The 21,965-nt window shown below is 41.4% G+C and overlaps 2 protein-coding genes across 10 annotated transcripts in view; both read right to left on the reverse strand.

Moving 5' to 3' along the window:
- The window catches only part of LOC102290852 (SPARC-related modular calcium-binding protein 1), a 22,715-nt gene extending 6,125 nt beyond the window's left edge, over positions 1-16,590 (reverse strand). The window contains exons 1-7 of one of the 3 annotated variants that reach the window (XM_042227019.1): positions 14,349-16,590; positions 5,411-5,585; positions 4,726-4,950; positions 3,987-4,040; positions 3,028-3,075; positions 1,306-1,386; positions 909-1,101 (exon numbers count right to left, since the gene is read on the reverse strand). In XM_042227019.1, the coding sequence (XP_042082953.1) occupies positions 909-1,101; positions 1,306-1,386; positions 3,028-3,075; positions 3,987-4,040; positions 4,726-4,950; positions 5,411-5,585; positions 14,349-14,429 (857 nt within the window). In that variant the 5' untranslated portion in view covers positions 14,430-16,590. Of the gene's footprint in view, positions 1-908; positions 1,102-1,305; positions 1,387-3,027; positions 3,076-3,986; positions 4,041-4,725; positions 4,951-5,410; positions 5,586-5,685; positions 9,911-14,348 lie in introns of those variants that run through there. The other 2 variants (XM_042227020.1, XM_042227021.1) reach the window with 2 other exon arrangements.
- Positions 16,591-16,711: 121 nt separating this feature from the next.
- Positions 16,712-21,965, reverse strand: part of LOC102311838 (actinin, alpha 4) — a 56,818-nt gene continuing 51,564 nt past the window's right edge. For 4 of the 7 annotated variants that reach the window (XM_005937980.3, XM_005937981.3, XM_005937982.3 and 1 more), the window contains 3 exons: positions 21,451-21,531; positions 19,501-19,659; positions 16,712-18,737 (listed from right to left, as the gene is read on the reverse strand). In XM_005937980.3, the coding sequence (XP_005938042.1) occupies positions 18,579-18,737; positions 19,501-19,659; positions 21,451-21,531 (399 nt within the window). In that variant the 3' untranslated portion in view covers positions 16,712-18,578. Of the gene's footprint in view, positions 18,738-19,500; positions 19,660-20,573; positions 20,640-21,450; positions 21,532-21,965 lie in introns of all 7 variants that reach the window. The other 3 variants (XM_005937983.3, XM_005937984.3, XM_005937979.3) reach the window with 2 other exon arrangements.

Here is a 21,965-nt window from a genome sequence, read left to right on the forward strand (position 1 = left end):
TGAAGTGAGAACAATCCAATTTGCATTCCTTCACACACACACACACACACACACACACACACACACACACACACACACTGGAATCACTGATCACATTTTCATGGAACTACACATTAAAATAAAAACTCTATATGGCTCATCTCACTTCATGATTTATTTTTAGCTTTTTATTGTTTATTAATGCGACGAAGCCCCAGCTGAGTATTGTGAGCGCTGTCATCTCGGTCCTTTGAAACCAGACTGAAACCAGCAGCTGAGACTGTAAATCCTGGTTTACTGAGGTCACAGAGGGACTGAGCAGTAGAATTTGAATTAATAAATGCAAAATATGACTGGCACTTATTTTCATGTACACAAATCTGATGCTTTGATTTGTTTTGTGTGCTAAAGGGGGAAACAGCTGTTTGATTTAATTGGCTGACAGTGATTTCTATTTACAGAATTAGAAGTCCAACCACATAAAGTGCTTAGACATTAGATAGAAGAATTTTAAAAAACGCATTAGGCCTAAGGGAGTTTATTCTCACATCAGTGAACCAAAACCATCACAAGAAAACATCCACCAGTTCGCTCCCAGGAGTTTGAAAGCAGCTGTGCAGCAACAACGCTGATAAAGCCCCTCGAGAACAGGAAAGTCCGACCATAATTTATTCTGATTTGCTCTGTGTCTTTCCTTTAAGGCAAATCCACCTAGGGAGCAGTGATAGTAATTGGTGTAAAATTATATGATTAACATGAAATGCTTCTGTGACTGCAAAACCAGTCAAATCTGACGACTGGAAGGGAGGACAGGGGATAAGAGGAGTGAACAAAAAGAAAAGACAGTAAAAGAGAAAGTTTTTAAAAGGAATAACAGTCAAGTTTCCAACACACTAATGAGCTAAATAACGAACAAACAGATTTCTTACCGTGCTGAGGTGCCTGGTCGTGGCCTCCCAGTGTCCACTCTGACACACCAGCAGTAACCTGTAGCAGTGTGGCACTGCACGGGGCTGTAACGCCCATCTGCAGTGCATTCTGGGATGAAACGCTCATCCTCCCGGGCTTGACGAGTCTGAGAGAGCAGAGACGCTCGCTCACGCTGACAAGTCTGAGGATTGTCTGCATGCACGCACACACACACACACACACACACACACACACACACACACACACACACACACACACACTATCACAACAATTCTGTAAAGTTACATAAAATACACACAAAGGCTGTTTCAAATATGTGGAATGAAACTTTAAGCGTTAAAAGAAGAGTACATATATGAGAATACATATACATATATAAACATATACGACTCTTACCAGGAGGTCGTCTGAGTGAGCGGTTTCCTCGTGACTCAGAGTTCATCAGGATGGTCACCCAGAAAGGAGGCGCTGTCAGCTCTGAATGAGAATAAAAACAGCTTTTAAATAAGATTTCAGAGTATTTCCCTTTTTCTTAGAGGTCGTTCAGCTGAATATCTGCTACAATAACACAACGTGACATGAAAAAAAATGCATCCAGTATACGTATGTGTTATATTTATATTATATTATATTTCAAGTACACTGGGAGGATCACAGAGCTTTTCCCTTTATCAAAACATCCCCACTGTTTAACACCCAGGACTGACCCAAATATATCTTAACGTAAACCGAAAGCGAATTTTTGGGCCACAAAAGGGAACAAGCTGCAAACAGCCACTGACAGGTCATCGGCGTATAAGTTGACATTTGCTTTCTGTATCCCACAAACACACACATCCACTGTGTTACTCTAAACTCACGAGGACTTATCTCTGTAGCTGCTCAGTGCTTTTTATCTTCACCATGTTGTTTGATTCTGAGTAACATTATGTGGGGTTTTGTTTAACCCTTTAAGACCTACCATAGAACCAAGTCCGCCAGAGCTTATATTATATTTTTACATGCTGTGGAGCCATTTTTGGGAGCATTTCAAGTTGCTATACATCAATACAACCATTATAGCCCAAATTTTAATAATATGTATTCATTAAGTGCATAGTAATTACATAAATTGCAAAAAAGTGCAATAAACTACAAAAAAATTGAAAATCGTTTTTGTTTTTTTAACATATATTTCTAGTTAGAGAAATTTAAGAGGCTTATCCCTCAAAACTGTAAATACAAAAAAGTTGCACAAAATAGTTTCCCACCACAGGAAATTTATTTTGAAGTGTCTTCATAGTTTTATTTTTGAAATACACCAATTTTTATATACTGCAGGAAAAACGAAAATAAATATTATAATGCAAATTTGCAAAAAAACAGCATATGCATCAAAATAAACTATTTCCAGCAGTGCAATATGAGTCCTAAGCATCCCAGAAACGACACAGAAAGTCATAAAGTCAAACATAACTTTTAAAAACACCAGTATAGGCTCATGAGGCCCTGATGGTAAAAAACTACATTTCCGCAAAATGACGTCACTTCCGGTTTCGGGCAGGACATGGTGGACATACGATAGTTCGCGCTGGTGGCTTTAAAGGGTTAAAGACCTTTTTCTCAAGAACCAGTGCCATGTTACATATTATATATTATATTATGTTAAATCTGATGCTGTGAAAAAGCAATGAGCAGCACTGTCACATTGTAGTTGTTATTAAAAAAGGGAAAGTTTGGAAAGTTAAAAATGTTGAAACAGAAAAGACTTGACCCTGGAACCTCTGCTGTATCGTCAGTGTGTTATATGGTTTTGTTTGAAACAAATTAAAACCCATACATGTAAAATGATAATCAATTTATTTTTTACATTTGTTAGAAGATTCAATATATACCCCAGTTCCTAAAAAAAAAGTAATTTTCTGAGTCCTGTATGTGATGTATGTTTCAAGTTTTTCCACTTTACAAAACATGAAAATTAGCTTTCTGTTCCTCACTTACAGCTAATCTTTAATTAAAACTGACGTGCTGGTATATAAATGACATGTAGTGAGCTTCACAGTGGTTAATCATAGCAGCTATGTTCTGCCCACGTATGCATTAAAATTTCTTTAGTAGAAGAAGTTTTTATTTTCTCACCTGCAGGTTTTCTAGGGTCCAGCGTAGGTCCAGGTCCAACGTCTCCATCTGAAATAAAAGAAAACAGAGTGAATGGAAGAAGAAGAAGATGGGGGGATAGTTTGGACAGATGGAGGAAAGCATGTGAAAAAGCAGAGAAAGGAAATTATGAAATCGGGTATGTTCCACCTTGAGATTTATACAGCGAAGATGTCCATAAATATTAGTTACAATCTAAAAACTTAAAACACAAACACAATACAATAAATACTTTAAATTTAACAAGAAACTTAGAGGAGGTGCTACATTTCTACATGACACTGCAGAGCAGCTCAACAAACCTTTACCAAAAATCCTCAGTTGCATCTGTAAGGGGACAAAACTTTTATAAACCCATAAAGGCTCACCAAAACTACACTTATGCTGCCAGTATAAGATTTTGCTGCAGCACGTAGTAGAGTTATGTATGCCAGACTGGACAAGAGCATAAACCTGATGGAGACTGCTGCTTTAGAAAATCTGAATGTCAGAGTAAATGACCTTTAAATTAGAGCAGACCAAACCTGGCAACCTTTTCTGACTTGGAGTGGAACATCTTGGAGACGTTATGGAGCATTAGGTTTGTTTTCCTCTTGGGTGAGTTTTTTTGGTACTATTTTTATGTTTTATAATGTAAAGAAGTAAAAAAGGACCCAAAAAAGAATGAGAGTAGAGGGAAAAATCAGACAAAGAGGCATTTTTAGAGTCTTGGCATGTGAAGTGCTCTGTGAATTATTAAGTCCCTGCAGATGTGTCTGGCAGAGAAACAAGCAGCGTGTGATGCCAGGAAAAGGCAGAACGAAGGACAAATGAGAAACATACAGACACACATCTAACCTGTAGTGAATGAAACATACGAGTGTGTGCACACTGTGCTCCACAGTTATTTTAAAGCAAGGACAGTACTGCCTTTGTGCAATTTAAATAAAGCGTCTTCTTACCTTTGACTGGAGTTGCATCTGTATCGGTGATCTGAACGAGCTTGGTGAGGTGATCTGTTCAGAATAACAGGCACAGCTCAGAGTGGACAACAGACTAAAGTTCAACATTCGTTCTGAAGAATTAGAGGACTTCCACCTTTTCAGGCCTACACACAGCCTTGGCTGTTGTTTGCATGTATCCTCGAGTGCTGGTGTATCTGCATTTCTCTGACGTCAACAGTGAAATTGAGCCATTGTTGTTACACTTGGAGCTGATAAACACCGAACAATCGCTACTTTTACTGAAATGCATGAAACCAGAAGACTTCACAACCAAGTCCACGCACAGACTGTTAGTGCTCTATTAGTGTAGACTATCTCCTGCTGTCTGATACATGTGAGAAACTGTCACTTATGTATGAAAAGAGCTTAAGAAAATTACTCCTTCATTCTCTGCTGCAGGTAGCAACATGTATGCTGGTAAAGTAGTTCATGCAAACAAAAATACTCGAGTTTCATTACAAAGTAAAGCAGTTTTAATAAAAGACATCAAAGAAAACCCTGAATACAGTAAATAAGGCAAATTAAATCAGTGCTTCCATACGTGACATGTGAGCTCACCAAAATACATCAAATACATGCATTAGAATAGCATTTTTATAACATACATAAAAATGCTATTTTAAAGTCCTTCACAGTTAAGTTGTTTTGGGGTTTTTTTGCCAACAATCTGTAATACTTTGAATAAAACATAACTGACCGGTGCAGTTGGGGATCACATGGAGGGCCGTGGTACCACTGACAGGTTTGCCATCAGGCGTGGAGCACCAGCAATATCCGGTCTGGTTGTGGCACTGTGTGGGCATGAAGTGACCTTCGGGACCGCAAGCAGGCACAAAAACTGCAGCTGCAGGACTACCACGGCTGCGGGCTCTGGCCTCAAGGCCCTGAGCTCGGGCCAGCTGGCATTTAGTCTGCAACGGATCTAAAACAGAGGAAATTAGTATCCACGTGTGCTGCTATAGATGGGAAGAGTGGAAATCATGAATCCTGATGACACAGATGTGCATACCGTTGCTCTGCCGACCAATAAAAAGTAGTCATTGTTAATTTAAGAAGAATGTTTCTATTGACTGAGTTGATTCACTTGGGAAGAACATTTTAAGCTGATTGAATGAAGGACAGGAGCACAGTGGTGTCTGTTTATTTATGCTCCCGGTTTAAGATTAAAACAGTCATTAAGAGCAGGCAGAGGTGGCAGGAAACTACAGCTGATTAATAACAGGCGTCTTTTTGTACTCGTGATATAAAGCAGCTCAAATTCAGATAGAAACATGAGAAAAGTTTATTTCAGTTCCGATTTTTTAAGCCAGTAAACTCACCACCAGAGCATCATGGGAAACATTAAGAACAGCTTGTGATGATGTCGCTGTAAAGCCCTGTACCTGCACAGTGTCCCCGTGGGACGTGGCGGAGCTGTGTGTTGATGCACTGTGCCCTCTGAAAGGCACACAGCGATTTATACAGCCTGCCATTGCTGCCACACACAGGTCTGTGGCGCCCCCTCTGGCAGTCCAGCACACAACCACGAGGCCACATGTTCTCTGTGATCAGGAAGGGCTGCAAACAGGAAACATTTAGAGTGTACGTTGATTGTCATGTCAGTTATAAACACACTATGAAGAGAAAAGAGAGTAAAAAGAGGTTTTAAAGCTTCAACCTGTCAGCCGTCTGTGAAGAGGTGGTGGTGGAATCCTGCTCACGGTTATAGTTTGTTCATATCCGTCTATGAGTTTTCAGTTTCTCTCTCCTGTGTCCTTGTATCTCATTTAAAAGTCTCTGTGCTTGGTGTTTTTCTGTCTTGTTACATCCTACTTTCTATTGATAGACTGTGTCTGGTGCATGTTTTAGCTTTACTTCCCCTTGTCATCTTATCCTGATTTAGTTCAGCTGTGTCCTCCAAGTGTGTCACCTCTCTGTGTATTTATAGTCGCTGTCTCCTTTTGGCAGATCGTCACGCTACAGCTGTGAAGGATAAAGTGACCAGAACTTTGTCTGACTATTAAAGTCACTCCTTAAAAGAAAACGAGTGAGAGGAAAGAGAATAAACGGCCTCATAAATGTGTCGGGAAAGGCCGTTACGGAGCGTGTCTTTCTCACACCTGCAGTTTTACCTGTAAACTGGCTCCAGCTTTGCAAACTGAGTGGAGAAACTTTATTAACTGAGGGAGAATGGCAACTTTTATAGTTATTTATTCACCTTTCAGTCACTTTCATTTTAAACTGTGTAATTTTAAAACGGTATATTCTGTGTATTTATTATCTCAGTCTTATTGCCTGTTCTTATTGTTCTTATCTTTAACTGCTCTGTTGTATGTTAATTGCGCCTTGGGGATAAATAAAGTCTTTCTGATTCTTCCTGCACAGTCTCCATTTCTTCTAGGAGCTGTGATTGGCTCTGTGCCTCACGGGGAGACTTTAAGGTGCATTAAGTGATTTTTTTTTTTTTTTTTAATTTTCAAGGTAAATATAATGAATGAAAAATGAGTCTGTGACAAGCAGCATAATATTTTGGAAGAACTCTCATTAAAAGCTCTAAGAAGGCAGTGGAAACATGGCCAAAAGCTATTTAGACTGCACACCACAGTTTCCTCTTTTCTGAGCCGTACAATTTATGCTAATCTTTCACAATTCACCAAACTGCTTCCAAAATAATTCTGACGTTTTTACACTGCCATGAAAATACAATTTACAGGACTAATACTGCTACTGCATTTTACTGGGCACCACTCAAACATACCAGAAGAGGTACATTCGAGACACTGGGGATCAGAAAGGCCCCAGAAGAAAAATCCTTGTGAATTTGTTGTGCATGATCAGATATAACAGACAAACCTTCAGAGCAAATTCTTCCAAAGATACTGAGAATGCACAATATGTAAACTTGTGACAAAGAGAGAGGAAAAGGGAGGAGAAGAGGCATTGATTCATGGAGAATCTGGTGAGTGCGATGACCTAAATTACTCCCACATGAGCCTTAAAGCCCACTCTCAAGTCACAATCACACACATCTCTATTTAAATACACACAGATTCCTCACACCGCCTCGCAGACTCACCGAAAAGTCCCCAAACATACAAGGTGGTGCACACTCAGCTCACGCCTATACAATACATACAGAGTTGGCTGCTAACTCCACCCTCTCGCTCTTCATCAGAGCCTCTTTGTCAGCTGGCCTCCCCTCTCTCCTCACACACACTCTGAGACACACGGGTAAATTTGCTATGGTGTGTCAAACATTGCTGACATAATTTAGTGGTGAATGAGGCCTCTGTGCCTTAATGCCAGGACATTAATTAATGTGAACAAATCAAGATACACAAACAGAGCGAACAAATAAAGCTTTGCTGCTGCTCTCTCCTCAGACACAAGAGCAAACACGACCAATTAAGTTATTTTAGTGAGCAAACATGTCAATCATTTGCTGGTTTTATGCAGACTGTTATGACGTGGCTTTGCAAATGTAATAATTTAGGTATTAGGGGTCCACACTTCGTTGGTGTTGATTCAGTTCATTGAGATTTGTGGGGTATTTGTTCACGCACGTTATGATATGACGTGTTTAGGCCAGCCACCAATTCCACATGTTGATATGATCCTTGGACATTTACCCACAATGTAGTTTGTGATGTTTGCATCGTCCCTGAGTAATTCAACAGCCGGTGACTCAGAAATGAAGGTAAAAAATTGAACGCTACGAACTCAATCAGCTGATTCAGAAGAGGTCAGAGTGAGTCGTGGATTTTACACGGAGGACAAAAGGAAGAATGAGAGGAACGCATCCTGGAAGAGAACGAGGCAATTAAGAAAAAATAATAAATGAATAAAACACTGCCAAGGGAATAAATGATGAATAAAAAATATGTTTTTAGTTATGAAAGGAATAAAAAAATTAATTTGAGGACAGAGAAAAAATAAAAACTTATTAGTGAAAAAGAAGCCTAGAGGAGGTGCAAGAGGATTGAAGGGTGGAGCAGGAGTCTAGCTGGTAGACTGGCTTTCCTGTCTGTCAGGCACAACTACACCAACGACTCCTCAGTGTTAAAATGATTCGCATCAATGTTTCTGGCCTTGTAAACTCGAGCCTGAGTGTGTGCGAGCAGCAGAGAAAGTGAGAACAAGCTGCCACTGTCTCCTCCTGCCTCGCACCTTCCAGATTCCTCAGAGTGGCGGCTGTAGGAAAACAGAAAAACTCATCTCCTGAGCTTTGCCGTGTGATGTTTGGCGTGAGAGAGCAGCTGATGCTGACGAAAGGCCTGTTAACACCCCGAGCTGGGATTTAGCGTCAGAACAAACTGCCTGTGTCGTGGGGAATCACTCACTTAGCATTTTTTTTTAAAGTCTGAATTTCATTTATGCAGCAGGTCATTAAAGGGCAAACACACACAGATGAATGATGATGACATGTTTACATCTCAGGTGCAGATGTGTGTGCACAAACATCACCTTGTTTTCTTCATGCATTCCCTGAGAAGACGCATACCATCACACTGCTACACATACATATGGTGCGACTGGAGGAGACCAGCTCTTTTGTATATTTCAAACCATACATCCAGTTTCTGCTGTTTATCAGGTGAGACACCTTCTCCCCTGTCACCTCCTCTAGCTCTTCTCGCTGGACACTGAGCCAGTTTAGAGATGTAATCCCTCCAGCGTGTCATGGGTCCATCCTGGGATTTCCTCCCAACTAGAGTTGCCTGAAAAATCTCCCCAGGCATCCAGGAGGCACGCCCGAACCATCTCAACTGGCTGCTTTCAGTGAGGAGGAATAGTTGCCTAAAGCAACTACCAGTGAGAGCAGAGGACATGAATGACTGACTCTGGTGGGGGAATTAAAGCAATCAGACACCGGAATATCCACACGCCTCTGAATTTGTAGCACCAGCCAAATTCTCATTCGCTGTTTTACAGTTTCCAGACTCACAGCCGCACGGGGAGATGAGACCAACATCACCGTCCAGCTTCGTATCATTTATTGGCTTTAAATGCCCTACACAGCTTTCTCATACAATCTGGTCCACGAAAAGTTAACACATAAACTGGTTTAGCTTTTATTATGTTTAGTCAAGCAACATACTACATTTTCATTACAGTTCTGCAAGTAGGACGCCCTGCAGACTTTAATAAAACTGATTCCAAAATGGAGAATTTTCTTCTTGCACATATTCTCGTTCAGTGATCGTGTAGGACATCTCGTTAAGAAGTAAAAGACCGTTTAGTTTATGTACGAATTTCCTTTGATGTCTTTGTGAATTTTTGTATCTGGTTATGGCCCTAATACTGTAAAATCCAAACACATTATCTCAACATAGAGATCTTATTTATAAAGATATTATATCCCTCGTAAAAAGCACTAATACAAAAAAAAAAACAAAAAACAGAGAAGGAGGTACGGGACAGCTGGACTCCCACAGGAGATGTTGTGGGTCAAGTTCAGCATCTTCCAGCCTGAGCTGCAGGGACATCACTTCTTGTCATCATTCATCATTCACCAACTACAACTACAGCCTCTGTCAGGATTTTACAGCATGCCAGGGGCTCACTCAGAGGCCAGGCTGCTGTCAAACACTGTCAGGGTTTTTATGGTACAGTCTTCTATCCAGTCCAGCAGGAAACAGCGAGCAGAAAGAAGACAGAAACTTTACAAATGCAGAGATATTTTTTTAAACTCTATTATGACGATGCATTCAGGCACCAGTGGGAAACCTAAAACAATATACAATGTTAAAAGTTATTTTATTGATGCTATTATTAACAATGTAGTTTTAATTCTTTATAACTGGAAGAGACATTTTTGATTTCTTGAGACATCACAACCCCAATTCCTTTTTTTTTTTTCTTTTTCCTGTCCCGTTTGGCTCTTTTGCATCAGAATTATTGTCTAAAGGCGAAGAAAGATGCCCAACGGATTTACTTTACCAAACGGACCATTCCAGCCTTGCCATAATGGTCTATTTGATTCACCTTTTATTGTTTATTTTATTTTCACTTGCTAAATACGGGACAGACTTGACTGGGGGAAAGAAAGAGGGAAAGAAAAACAGCAGGGAAGAGGGACGGGGATAAAGGGCAAAAAACAAAACAACAAAATAAGCAGACAAAAAATAAATATATCAATCACCTGGATCACCTGCTGAGAAAGAAAAAAGAAAACAAGCAGAAGAAAAAAAAAAGAGCAATATAATAAACAACATCACGATGATCTAAATATTAAACATTATTATTATGTATGTATCTCCCCCCTCCTGCAGAGTGAGTTCCTGAAGAGAGGAAAGCTCCTGCAAGATGTAACAGCCTCCCCCACCAGTTGAAGAGCCCCCCATGTGGCTCGATGCACTGGCAGCACCCTGTGCCAGGGCTGCGGCCCCATACACCCACCCGCCCATAACCCCGGCAACACACCAACCAGGACCCAAGCCCCCCAATTCCAAAAAAGTTTGGACGCTTTGTAAAATGTAAATGTCATGATCTGCAAATCTCATAAACATGACTAAAAATAAAAAGCATATCAAATGTTTAAACTGAGACATTTTATAACTAATTAGGTTAATTATGACCCCATCAGTAAAATTAGTGGTTATAAAAAGAGCATCACAGAGAGGCAGGGTTTCTCAGACGTAAACATGGACAGAGATTGACCAGTCGACAAAAAACACATCTAAAAATTGAGGAACAATTTCAAAACATTGCTTCCCAATGTAAAACTATGAAGGCTTGAATGTTTATCATCTGCAGTGCACCTCTCCATCCACACATGCAGGGTAGCGCTCTGCCATGCAAAGAAGCCGTATGTGCACATGATCCAGAAACACTGCTGGACCAAAGCTCATTTCAAATGGACTCAGGCAAAGTGGAAAACTGTTCAGAATAATCAAACAGGTTTTTGTTTTCTTTTGAAACATGGACACCGTGTCCTCTGGCCCAAAGAGAAGAGGGATCATGTGGCTCGTTATCAGTGCTCGGTTTAAAAGGCGTGCATGGAATTGGCAGTTTGCACATCTGGAAAGAGGCCATCAGTGCCAATCTGTTTTTTATTTCACTCCTGAAAACGAAGCCGTTTGTATATATAAGTATATATAAGTAAAACTGAATTGTACTGAGCTGAATAGGAATACCAGTAGTCAGAAACATTGAAATGGTATTTTCAGGTAAACTTCCAGCTGGCCTCTTGCATTATTTCTTTATTCCAAATAGTAGTTTTTAGAACGTAACACTGTTGCTCTGTTTTTTACCCCCCATGTTAGCACTGAAGTATTTCTATTCAGAGTGCCTCTGGCAGTGTGCAGTGACTTTAGTCAGCGTGCCATATTTCATGTTCTATAATATTTATACACGCACTCACAGTGTATAGCTGATATTTGTCTAGCACACTGTAAAATATATGGCAGGATTACTGGGGCTGTTTTTCATTCTCTCTCTCTCACACACACACCTGTCTATCTCCCATGAGTAGCAGCTTAAATATTTGCCTGGCAGCGCAGAGTGTGTGTGTGTGTGTGTGTGTGTGTGTGTGTGTGTGTGTGTGTGGTGTGGTCCTGCTGGCTGGTCCTACCCTCCTGCTCTCCAGGGAGCTCTCACAAACCCTGGACAACTACTAAATCAACCCGATTAATGAATGTCTTTATGCTGAATATAAACATCGTGTGGGCCAGAATAAAGAGAATAATACAAACGCTCCTCTGAGGCCGTGTCACGACTGCTCGCTTTGACTAAAGCGATTATGAAGATGATAAAACCAGACAGTTTAGACCCACTGTGGCATTGCTGTTAGTGGCCAGTCCCTGAACAGTAATACTCAATTACACAGATAAAACACTTTTTAACATTTAGCAGCTGCAAGATTTTTTTTCTTACCCACACTAAAAGCGCTGTTGCCGCTGCAGCTCCGTTTGTGTTTTTTTAACTTGGTCCTCCTGGAAGATTTAAGCTTGGGTAGAATTTTGGTGTAAAGGGGTCGACTTTGGTTTACTTTTCTTTGAGAAAACTAACCTTTACATTTTAGAGGAATGATACTCTTTCACAAAAGCAGCTAATTTGTGAGTACACATGCAGATATTTTCAGTTAAAGTCCAACAAATCAAACTAAATCTTACGGTTGTTGGTATCTGCATGAAACATACAAATGTGAATAAAACTCAAGGCTAGTAGTTCAAAAGCAATAAAACTAAAGTCTTTAATACTATTGTTCCACCCAAGACCTGCAATTTTCCAAGAAGCTCGCCAACAACTTTTATGGAATATAGTCAATCCTCTTTCATATCAAATGTAATGGCCTATTAAATGCCTCATAAATGCACGTTTTTAAAAATGGCTTGTACCTATTACCTTGATAAACTTTTGACTTTAAAGGTTTTTAGGCCAGAGTCCGGGTTAGATACTGAGTAACTACCGGTACCTTACAAACATATCTGAAATAATGGCTGTTTTTCCACCTGATGATGAATTAATTTCACAGACCTTTCACAAAAGGAACAAACATGAACAAGAATCATCCAAAAAAGAGAAAACATCCAGTGATGCACTTTTTTGAAGACAGACGTTTGAGGAGAATGATCAGAGCGCTCTGAGCTGATAGGAAGCTCAGATCAACAGTAACTCAAAGTCACCCAGTCGTTACAATCAAGGTGTGCAGAAGAGCAGCTCTGAAGACTCAGTACATCGGACCTTAAAGCAGCAGACGTCACTCCTGCCAGCTAAGAGCAGAAAACTCTCCAGAAGAACAGAAGACTGGAAAATGTCATCTGATCTGTTGGGTCTCAATTTCTACTGCAACATTCAGATGGTAGGGTCAACAATAAACAAAAGGAAAGCTGCTTCATATCAATAGTTCAGGCTGGTGGCAAAGGTGTAATGGTGTGGGGGATGTTTTCACGGCACACTTCAGGGTCCTTAGTACTACCTGAGTGTTGCTGCTGACCATTTCCATCCATTTACGACCAGATAAAATCTTCTGACAGCTACTTAAGGATAACACACCATGCCATAAAACACAGGTTTCTTGAACATGACAACAAGCTCACTGTGCCATGTCAATATGGACCAAACCCAGTACTAGCCTGGTGTAGCTAATAAAGTGTGCATCATGGACATGATCTGCTGTCCTGCCCTCCAAGGTTACTTTATTTATACCCGTAGGCAAATTTTCTTTACAGGAATATGATAGCATTTGGCATCCCTTCACTAACACACAGGCCTATTTAAACGTGATAGACACATATTTGGTAAGTAGACAAGATAAAAGAAACTTTTTCTTTAATTTAAAAAGAAAAATTCACCCTGTAGAAGATGGGAACCATTATTCAGAATTGATAAAGCCATCTGTCGTACCTGTTTAGAGTACAGGGAGGCTAAACAGGGCTGTGACTCGCCTATGAGACGACTGGAGCATCTCACTGTCCGATTCAGGTCTGACCGAACCATGCCACCAAGCAAAAAGATAAAGCAGACTGAATATAAGAACGATAAAAGAAATTTCAAATTGTTCAGTCAGTGTGAAAATGATCGAGTTTCCTGAGGCTGTAAAGGTGTGGCGACCTTTTTGCAGACCGATTTGCAATTCTCATGAAAATTGAGTATGTCATTGATTATGGTTGAAAGATATTTATATGACTGCACTTGATCCGTTTTCTGTCCTTTGCATTCACCTGTGAAGAGCTGATAATTCTGTCTAATATAAGGTTACTTTGTGAGTCTTGTAAGGTGGAAGTGATCTGCTTAAATGTGCATCAATTATAAATTCATACATTTTCCTCTTTAGATCCTATTTAAAATCTGCGGGATCTGACTGTATCATAACATCACATGAAATCCTGCTGTGCGGTTAGTTTTGTTCACTTTTCATCTTTAACGTGTGTTGTTTATGTGATACAACTCACTTTGGTAGCTCTTAGACATAACGTTACTGCAGTTTTGGTTAATTTTTCTCAAAAATACTCAAAATAAAAAATACTCTCAAAAAATACACCTTTAGATTTTGTTTCTGTTTACGGGAAACTGTTTTTGTCCAAATGTGTAAAAGTTTAACAAAGTTAAGTAAACTAACCCACTTATTCTAAACTAGGTTACAGTTACTAGTTTGAGGATCGAAGACAAGACAGACACGAATGTACAGGGAAGTCTAAGCAGAACAGAACAACACATTATTATAACTGTGGTCAGGTCCATTAGTCCAGTAACGCATTAACCGCTGTGTCCAATCAGGAACGTTAGCGTGACCCGTGAACGCGCTTTGATAAAGCGAAACCTTATTTTTCCAGACATGTTTGCGCCTGCACCGCTGCTGTTACAGAACTGCCAGAGAAATGAGAGTTCGGGTCTTACCGCCGTCTTGTCGGTCTGAACCGACTCCGAGAGCAAGAAGAGGAGCAGCGCGCGGCAGGTGAAGGTGAGCGCGAGCATCATTGCTGCCACGGAGGAGCACACGCGGAGCGGCCGCGCGCCGCTGGCTCTCTGGTGTGCAGAGGTTTCAGAGCTGAGGCCGGCCACAGTTTGAGCGCGCTGGCGTGATCGAGGAGGAAGAGAAGAGGCACGTCGGGACTCAGGAGCCGCTCCTTCCGACCTGCTCACGTCCTCATGCTGCTGCGAAGTGGTCGCGAGCTCCTCCGAGGAGTGTGGCTCAGCACGCGCACATGAGACCCTCTGCTTCCCAAAGTGTACTGCCCATTTCCGCTCTCCTCGTGCCAAAAACGCTAACGCAATCCAAAGGGTGAAGCACAAAGCTCTCAAACTTACACGCTTGTAAATCCAGTCCAGTCTCTCTCACAACACCTGGAGCCACTTCTGAAAGCTCAAGAAAGCAATTTAGACTCAAATAAACAAAAGAAAAATGTGTTTATTTTTACAACTGCATGAACATCTGTGTGCACGAAGGAGAGACAAATTAAAGGAAAAACCCAAAGCCCCCTCTAAAGTTAAGGGATCTGGGGTATTTTCAGCATTTAAAATGAATAAATTAAAATTAAATTAGATTAAAAGATTTTATTAGAAACTTTTGTGATATGCATGATTCTCAAGCTCCCGTGTAGCCCTGTGCCCTCATACAGATGTATTATTGAAATGGTAGAGTGGTCTACAAAGCGGTGAAAGAAAGATTTCTTCCCAAGTTAACTTACAATCCTGTATATCCTCCTGGTACAAAAGATTTAGCATCAATATATATGCTTAAAGTATTGAAAGGTGTCGCCCCGTTTCCCCTCCGGACACGCCCGTGTTTCAGTGCACTGATTGGGACACATATGGAGATGCTGCGTTAATGCGTTTATTTAAAATAAACAAGTAGCTTGTGATCGGTACTACTTTAAATTAGGTGATTTTATTACTTTTTTTACTTGATCAGATTTTCATCTTTTGGAGGCAGTAAAAAAATTTGCACTTCTAACATTAAGTAAAGATAGTTATGAATTTGAAATTGGAGGAATTCACTAAATGGAAAAACATCACAAGCAGGAGGAAAAAAAAACTTCCGTAAGTGAAAACGTTAAAAATAGTAACACAATCATGGATCATTGAACTTTAAGAAGAACAAACATTGTTTCATGAAACAACTATATAAAATCAGTTTCTGAGTGATCTCCTTTATCCCATGATCCGTTCTCTTACCTGTCTGAACACCTACGATAGATTGCGCACAGACATGTTAAATTGTGCTCTCAGCACCCAAAACACCAAGTTACTGGTGTTTTGGAAGAATGCAGCTCCATGCCTCTGTGCTGTGGGTTTCTTTTTCCTTTCATTTGTCTCCCTTCAGTGAGTGCTACTGGCACAGAGGATGAAGTGTACCAATATTTCCTTTAGCCCACAAAAATCTCTGTGCAGGCCGAGCATGACTCAAATGGTATCAACTCCGTATTTATATTAGAAAGCCTCACTGGCTGCTGGGCTGAACTTGGCTGGGAATCATGTAATAGCACTTCACGTGTCCTAAACTGTACGCATGACTATAATTTGTATTTTATTGTAATTCTCACCACCTAGCAGTGTGGCTCTCTGGCATTCTGTTACTTTCATATCATCTCTCGTTAAATATTCTCTCTGCAGAGTCAGCACATGCAGACAGAGTAATGCATTTATGAGAGCTTTATGACGTGTGTACTATCTTTAAAGTGTATACTATCATGAATGTTTTAGTCTTCAACTTTCAGAGCTTTGTATTTTTATTGGCCTCTTGGTGAGGATAATGGGAAGTTAATGTATATGTGAAATTCGGGGTTTATATTTTGTAATTACAAGCTTTAATGTGATTTAAATGTTCCACCTCTGCAGTCTTTTGCATTGACTCCAGGTTCTCAGTAATTCATGAACGCTCAAATCCCACTGGCTAACTTATCACGGTCATTTTGAGGGTTAAGTGGACATTTCCTGTGGACTTGAAGAAAGTCACCTGGATAAGCCCAATTGTGCTGAATGATGATGTTTCCTTCAGATTGGTCAGCAAACAAAAACTGCTGCAGTAACCACAGCATGCCTTAATCACTGAGTGTAAAAGATGTTACTGAAGACCCATTTTAGTTTGTTTACATTTGCCTAAATGACTTTGGTAACGCTACAACAAACCAAAGATTATCACAAAGTACAAAGCTGGAGATTTGTTTCCTTTTTACAGTTAAAGAGAAAATCTGCTCTTTTGTATCTCAAGTTTAAAAACACAGACACGCACAAGAACGAGGCATGAAGACAGTCGCAGGTATTTTTGTAAGGAAACTTTTTATGTGTGCTTTGTGAAACTCACTTATCATTAGAGACAGAAGGCGTTGCAGTTTCCAGTACAGCAGATAAGGTTTGATATTAAAGAGTACAAAAAAGGAAAAAAAAAGAAAAAAAAGAAACAAAATCACAATTCCAGAGTTCATTTCTTTACAACCTCGCAGGGAAAAAAGAATGAAAAAGAGAAACAAGCTTTTGGTCCGAGTCTTCTCTTCCCGCTTCCTTCCCGTCTGCTCCCCCTCCTCTCCCACGAAGACGGGAGAAATCACTTGTCCTCCGTTTAATTTTGACAGGAAACTCAGGCAGGACCTGGTTTGATGACCACAGCTTTCCCCAGATATTGAGCGCACAATATGATTGCATAGTTCTTTTACATAACAATTTTCCTTTTTTTAAAAAGTTTTTCTTCGTTTTGCGTACAATGGAATGTTTACACAGAGACTCCCCAAACGTTCCCCTCCCTCCTTCCTTAGCAGTGATTTTTGTACTTCTCTTTAGAGACAAGTGAGGGGAAGGAGGGGGGAGAAAGTGAGGGGGAGAGAGATAGAGGAGGGAACAGGGCTGTAGCCACCAACAGGCACGCTTATCTATCAAATACTTTCACCTTCCCCCTCACGAACCTTCATTCGGCCAATCAAACGGATCCGTGACATCCCGCGTATGTATGTCAGGTAGATGAAACTCGACTAACTTTGAGTAATACAGTCTAAACTTTTATATAAATGTGAGGTTTTCGTACTTAAACAAGCACCCGATGCCTAACAGAGGAATAATTTCACAGAAGCAGATATTTGTAATTATTATGCTGTTGCTCATCATGGATTTTATACAGGAGAAGGCCTTTAGGTCAACTTTTTCATGGTTAGTTTGGCCAAAATTAAAAAGTAAAACCTGAAGAAAAGACTTCTGGAAGCTCAAACCTATCCACTGGTGAAACTGCTTTTAAATTTCTCTGTTTGCTTGTTTCATTTTCTTTATTATCTTTTTAATAATAAATGTCTACTTTGCCCTACTGAAAGGCCTGCGGTTGATTACTCTCAACGGCTGGGACTCTGTGTGTGTCATTCTTCAGACTGAAAAAATAAGTATGTACAGCGCTAAGCCCCGCCCACCCCCACCTCCCACCACCCACCTGGTCCAGAAAACGAATGAGAAAGAAAGAAAAAAAAAACAACAAAAAAACAAAGAGGGGAAAAAAAGAAACGCAGACAGGAAGAGGAAAAGAGCTGAGGTTAGACAGGTCACCTTATCCAGCAACGTGGGAATTATGGGTAAATGGGTCATTTTATCTCTGGTTGGTCAACTCCCCCGCCCCTCCATCCCACCCTGACCCCGCAGCATAGATCTCTCCAGGATCTAATACACAAACTTGCCAGTCGCCACATCAAACCCCCCAACACAGCCTGGACCCCCGCCCGGCAAGAAGAAGAAAAATTATAATAAAATAAACAAAAATTAGCATAAGTATCAGATTAGCTTGTGCCCCCCCATAATCCTAACCCCCGTCCCTCCCCGTTTAAACCCCATGAAGGCAGAGAGGGTGAAGCTAAGGACCCGCACTACAGAGCAACTCTGCCCCCCGTCCCACAGACGCCCCCAGATGTGCCCGTTCAAATAAACCTTTATGACAAACTGATGCTGAACATCCTTTTGTGACAGTGGGGCTGAAGGCCAAACCACGAGAACTACAGCTCAATCAGCAAGCTCTTAACGAATTCTAAACCGGCACAGGCAGGGGCACATCGTGACCACCACTCAAAATTCTTCCCAGCGCTCGACTCACGGCGTCTCCTCTACCTCCCTCTCCCTCCCCCCATCTGTCCAGCCCTCCTCCTCGTCTCGCCTCCTCTACAGGTCACTCTCTCCATACAGGGCGGTGGAGAAGGACATGTAGTCGAGGGCTCCGGGGACAGCGTCGGGCCCCGTGTAGGGTGCCATGCGGGCGATGCAGTACTCCGCCTGGTCTGGAGGGAGCTCCCGCCTCAGCTCATCAGCTGTGATGTAGTTCTGGTGGAAACAGGAGGCAAAGAGTTCACTGCTAAAGCACTAAATGACAGACGGCTTAATAGAGATGAAAAACTTATGTTATTGATCTTCTAAGACAACAGAGGATCGTATTATTGGCTGAATATCATTATTTAGTTCCAAACTCGTGTTTGATGGATCATTTCAGATCACAAGTTCAAGTCTGGAGTTTGAATATCTTGGGATCTTTAAACCGAGTTAGTTTGGACCTGTTCGTCCCAGTTACTCGTCCATTTATCCTGAGGACACACACTCTCACAGCAGACTGTTAAGAGGACACTTTTCCTCAGGGCTGCACAGCCCACTTTGAGGACCACTGCTCTAAAGCACCGTGCAGGTCCAAGATACAACTGAAGTCCTATAAAACTTCTCCAAATGTCAGGCTGTGTGCGCCTGAGGAGCTGATGTCATAGAAGTCACTAAGATTTTCCAAAGCTTTAATAACTCAGTGCTTAAATGAACCATAACACAGACAATCTGGGCTGCTGATGCAGCTTAAAGCCAAAGTGCTCATGCTTGTTATTATTATTCATGATTATTTTTATTATACATCCTAATATCAACCTGTGAGGCGTCTCTAACAAAAAGGAATATTCTGCACACATTCAACCTCAAGCTTGTGTTGACTTGTAGTTGTGAACACAAATACTCCCTCTGCTGGTGGTCAGCATCCTGCTGCACATTTCTGTCTCCCGTATTTTTCTTGTCCAATCAAAAATGAGCACTGATGTCGTTCTGCACTCACCTTATCAGCAGCCAGGATCTTGAAGGAGGCGATGACCTGGTCCGCGGTGTCCCTGTCGGTCGTTTCCGTGGACATGAAGTCGATAAAGGCCTGGAAGGTGACGGCGCCGCTGCCGTTGGGGTCCACTATACCCATGATGCGATTAAATTCGGCTTCGCCCTGGCATCAACAAATTACAGGTTAACCCAGAAGAGACTGCGCTTTGAACTCAGGGAACAGACGCACAGTTACAGGAGCAAACTGAAGAGGCGTTAGCCACAGCCACAGGTTAGTCTGTGGTCATTTTATTTCATATTTAAGTCAGTTTTTATTCAAACGGCCAAAAAGGGACAGAAAAGTGAATAGATTTCTGTAAAATGAGGGGACAGCCTCACCGTTTGGAATTGTCTGGGAATCAGAAAGAGTACTAAAACCCCTGCAGTTTGTAAGCATGTAAAATACAGGGACTACCATTAAAGTCCTAATGGGAGTCCCAATATGTGGTTGGGATGGAGGGAAAAAACAGACAAATGACGACACGAAGAGACAACAGTGAAGAGTAATTTGGATGGTCTACATGAAAAACATCAGCTTCCTTCAGTTAGTACTGATCATCAAGGATGTTAAAGTGACACATGTGACATAAAAGGACAGGAAGTGAGAGCATCAGAGGGAGAGCACAGGGTGTCTGCAGGTATCAGGTCACATGCAAATCCACAAAATATCCAAACAGAAAATATTAGTAATAATTAGAAATACTGAGCAATAATTTGCCTGCCTGGGTCCATTTGTTTGAATTAAGAGTTTCACTTCCTGGTTTAAATGTTATAAAAATATGAACAGGACTGATTTTGTCAGAGGCTAAACCTCCCGCAGGGGACAAAGCCCAACTTGGACGAGAATATAATGGAATAAATCAAAAGGTTCTAGCTTCCATATCCATATCCTGTCCCTCTGATTCAGGTGAAAGCAAAAACACAGAGCATCCTTAACTGCTTCTTTTGGGTGCTTCAAAGCTTGTGACTAATTAAACTGCATTAGGATATTTCTGGACCTGCAGACACCCTGAAAGAGCTTTATGCCAGCAGCAGTACCAGGCTGTTTCCTGTAGAAATGAGTAGAGCCCGGAAATCATCTGACATCATCTGTCCTGATCGCTTCTGCAGGCCGCCACAGCACAGGATAGGTCGGAGGGAGGAGGTGGTGAGTAGACAAAGACGGAGTCAGAGAGATACGAGGGACAGAGAGAGAGCAGCAGAGTGAAGGATGGACAGAAATATTGAGATCAAACAGTGAGTGAGTGAGAAAAAAGCCATAAAAAGCACAAACAGTTAACAGAAAGTCTCGCAGCAAAGTAAAAACCTGACGGGCAGACAGACAGCTGAGGGGTGGGGTCCGTTCAGAGAGTGAGCTGAAGCAGCACAAAGCAACAGAGACCCCCGGTGGACAAACAGGGACGCAACACCTCCACGAACCTCCATGCCGATGGACTGAACCCTGCCTGAACGCAGAGCACGGCAGCAGGCTCTGAGCAGGCGCACCGACTGATCACTGACCAGTTTCACTTCATCACGCCACAGAGTATCAAAAATAGAAACCTCATTTAGTTGACCTAATTATTAATACTGTAATTGTTCAACCTGCTTATCCAATTTTATTTTATGCAATAATGTCGAAATAGTTTCTTTTCATTTTTGTCTATTTCAGGCTGTTTCTGGTTACTTTTTTTATTTGCAATGCAAATTTTTATGGCTTCAAAACATCAACCATTTGTAGCCGGTGTGGAAAAAATAAAATCAATTAAGCTACAAATGTTGCTAGATGCTGAATTGTCTGACTTCTATGTGTCAGTGTATAAAATCAGTAAAAGAAACATCGATTGTGATTGGCTGAATGTGGCAGTGATCTCTGCGCTCCTGCTCAGAGGCCGATGACGCCGGCTCTCCCTCCGTCCAATCCTTGAGCTCCTACCTGCTTGTCCTTCTCCACATCGTAGCCCAGACTGATCAAACAGGCCTTGAACTCCTCGGCCATCAGGGCCCCGCTGTGGTCCTGAGATCAGCCAAACACCCAATGACAGAGCACCGCATCGTGAGGATGAACCAATCGTAACACAGGGATGGATGGTGGCGGTGGAGGACAGTGACCATGAGATCCACAGCATGCAGGGAGACGATGAAGACATGGAGGACGAAGGGACACACATTTATGGATGTTTAGACAATGTCGCCACACACACACACAAACCCCCACACCCACTCAAGAGCTGTGATGTTCACAAACTGTCACTTTTTAATCTCCACCAATCACGAGCGTGAGTGAATAACAAAGACAGATGATCCCGGTCCTCTTCAGTCCAGAGCAGCTTGCATTCATGGACACAGCAATGAACTGTTGTGGTTTCACAAAAGACTTTCACGCAGAGATCCACTGTTTTAATGCAGTTGTTACCTTTTTATGCTTATTTTTTATGCATTAAATTATGA

The sequence above is a fragment of the Haplochromis burtoni genome, unplaced genomic scaffold (assembly GCF_018398535.1).
Source record: "Haplochromis burtoni strain Fernald_Lab_line unplaced genomic scaffold, NCSU_Asbu1 Contig_238, whole genome shotgun sequence".
In the NCBI taxonomy this organism is placed as follows: Eukaryota; Metazoa; Chordata; class Actinopteri; order Cichliformes; family Cichlidae; genus Haplochromis; species Haplochromis burtoni.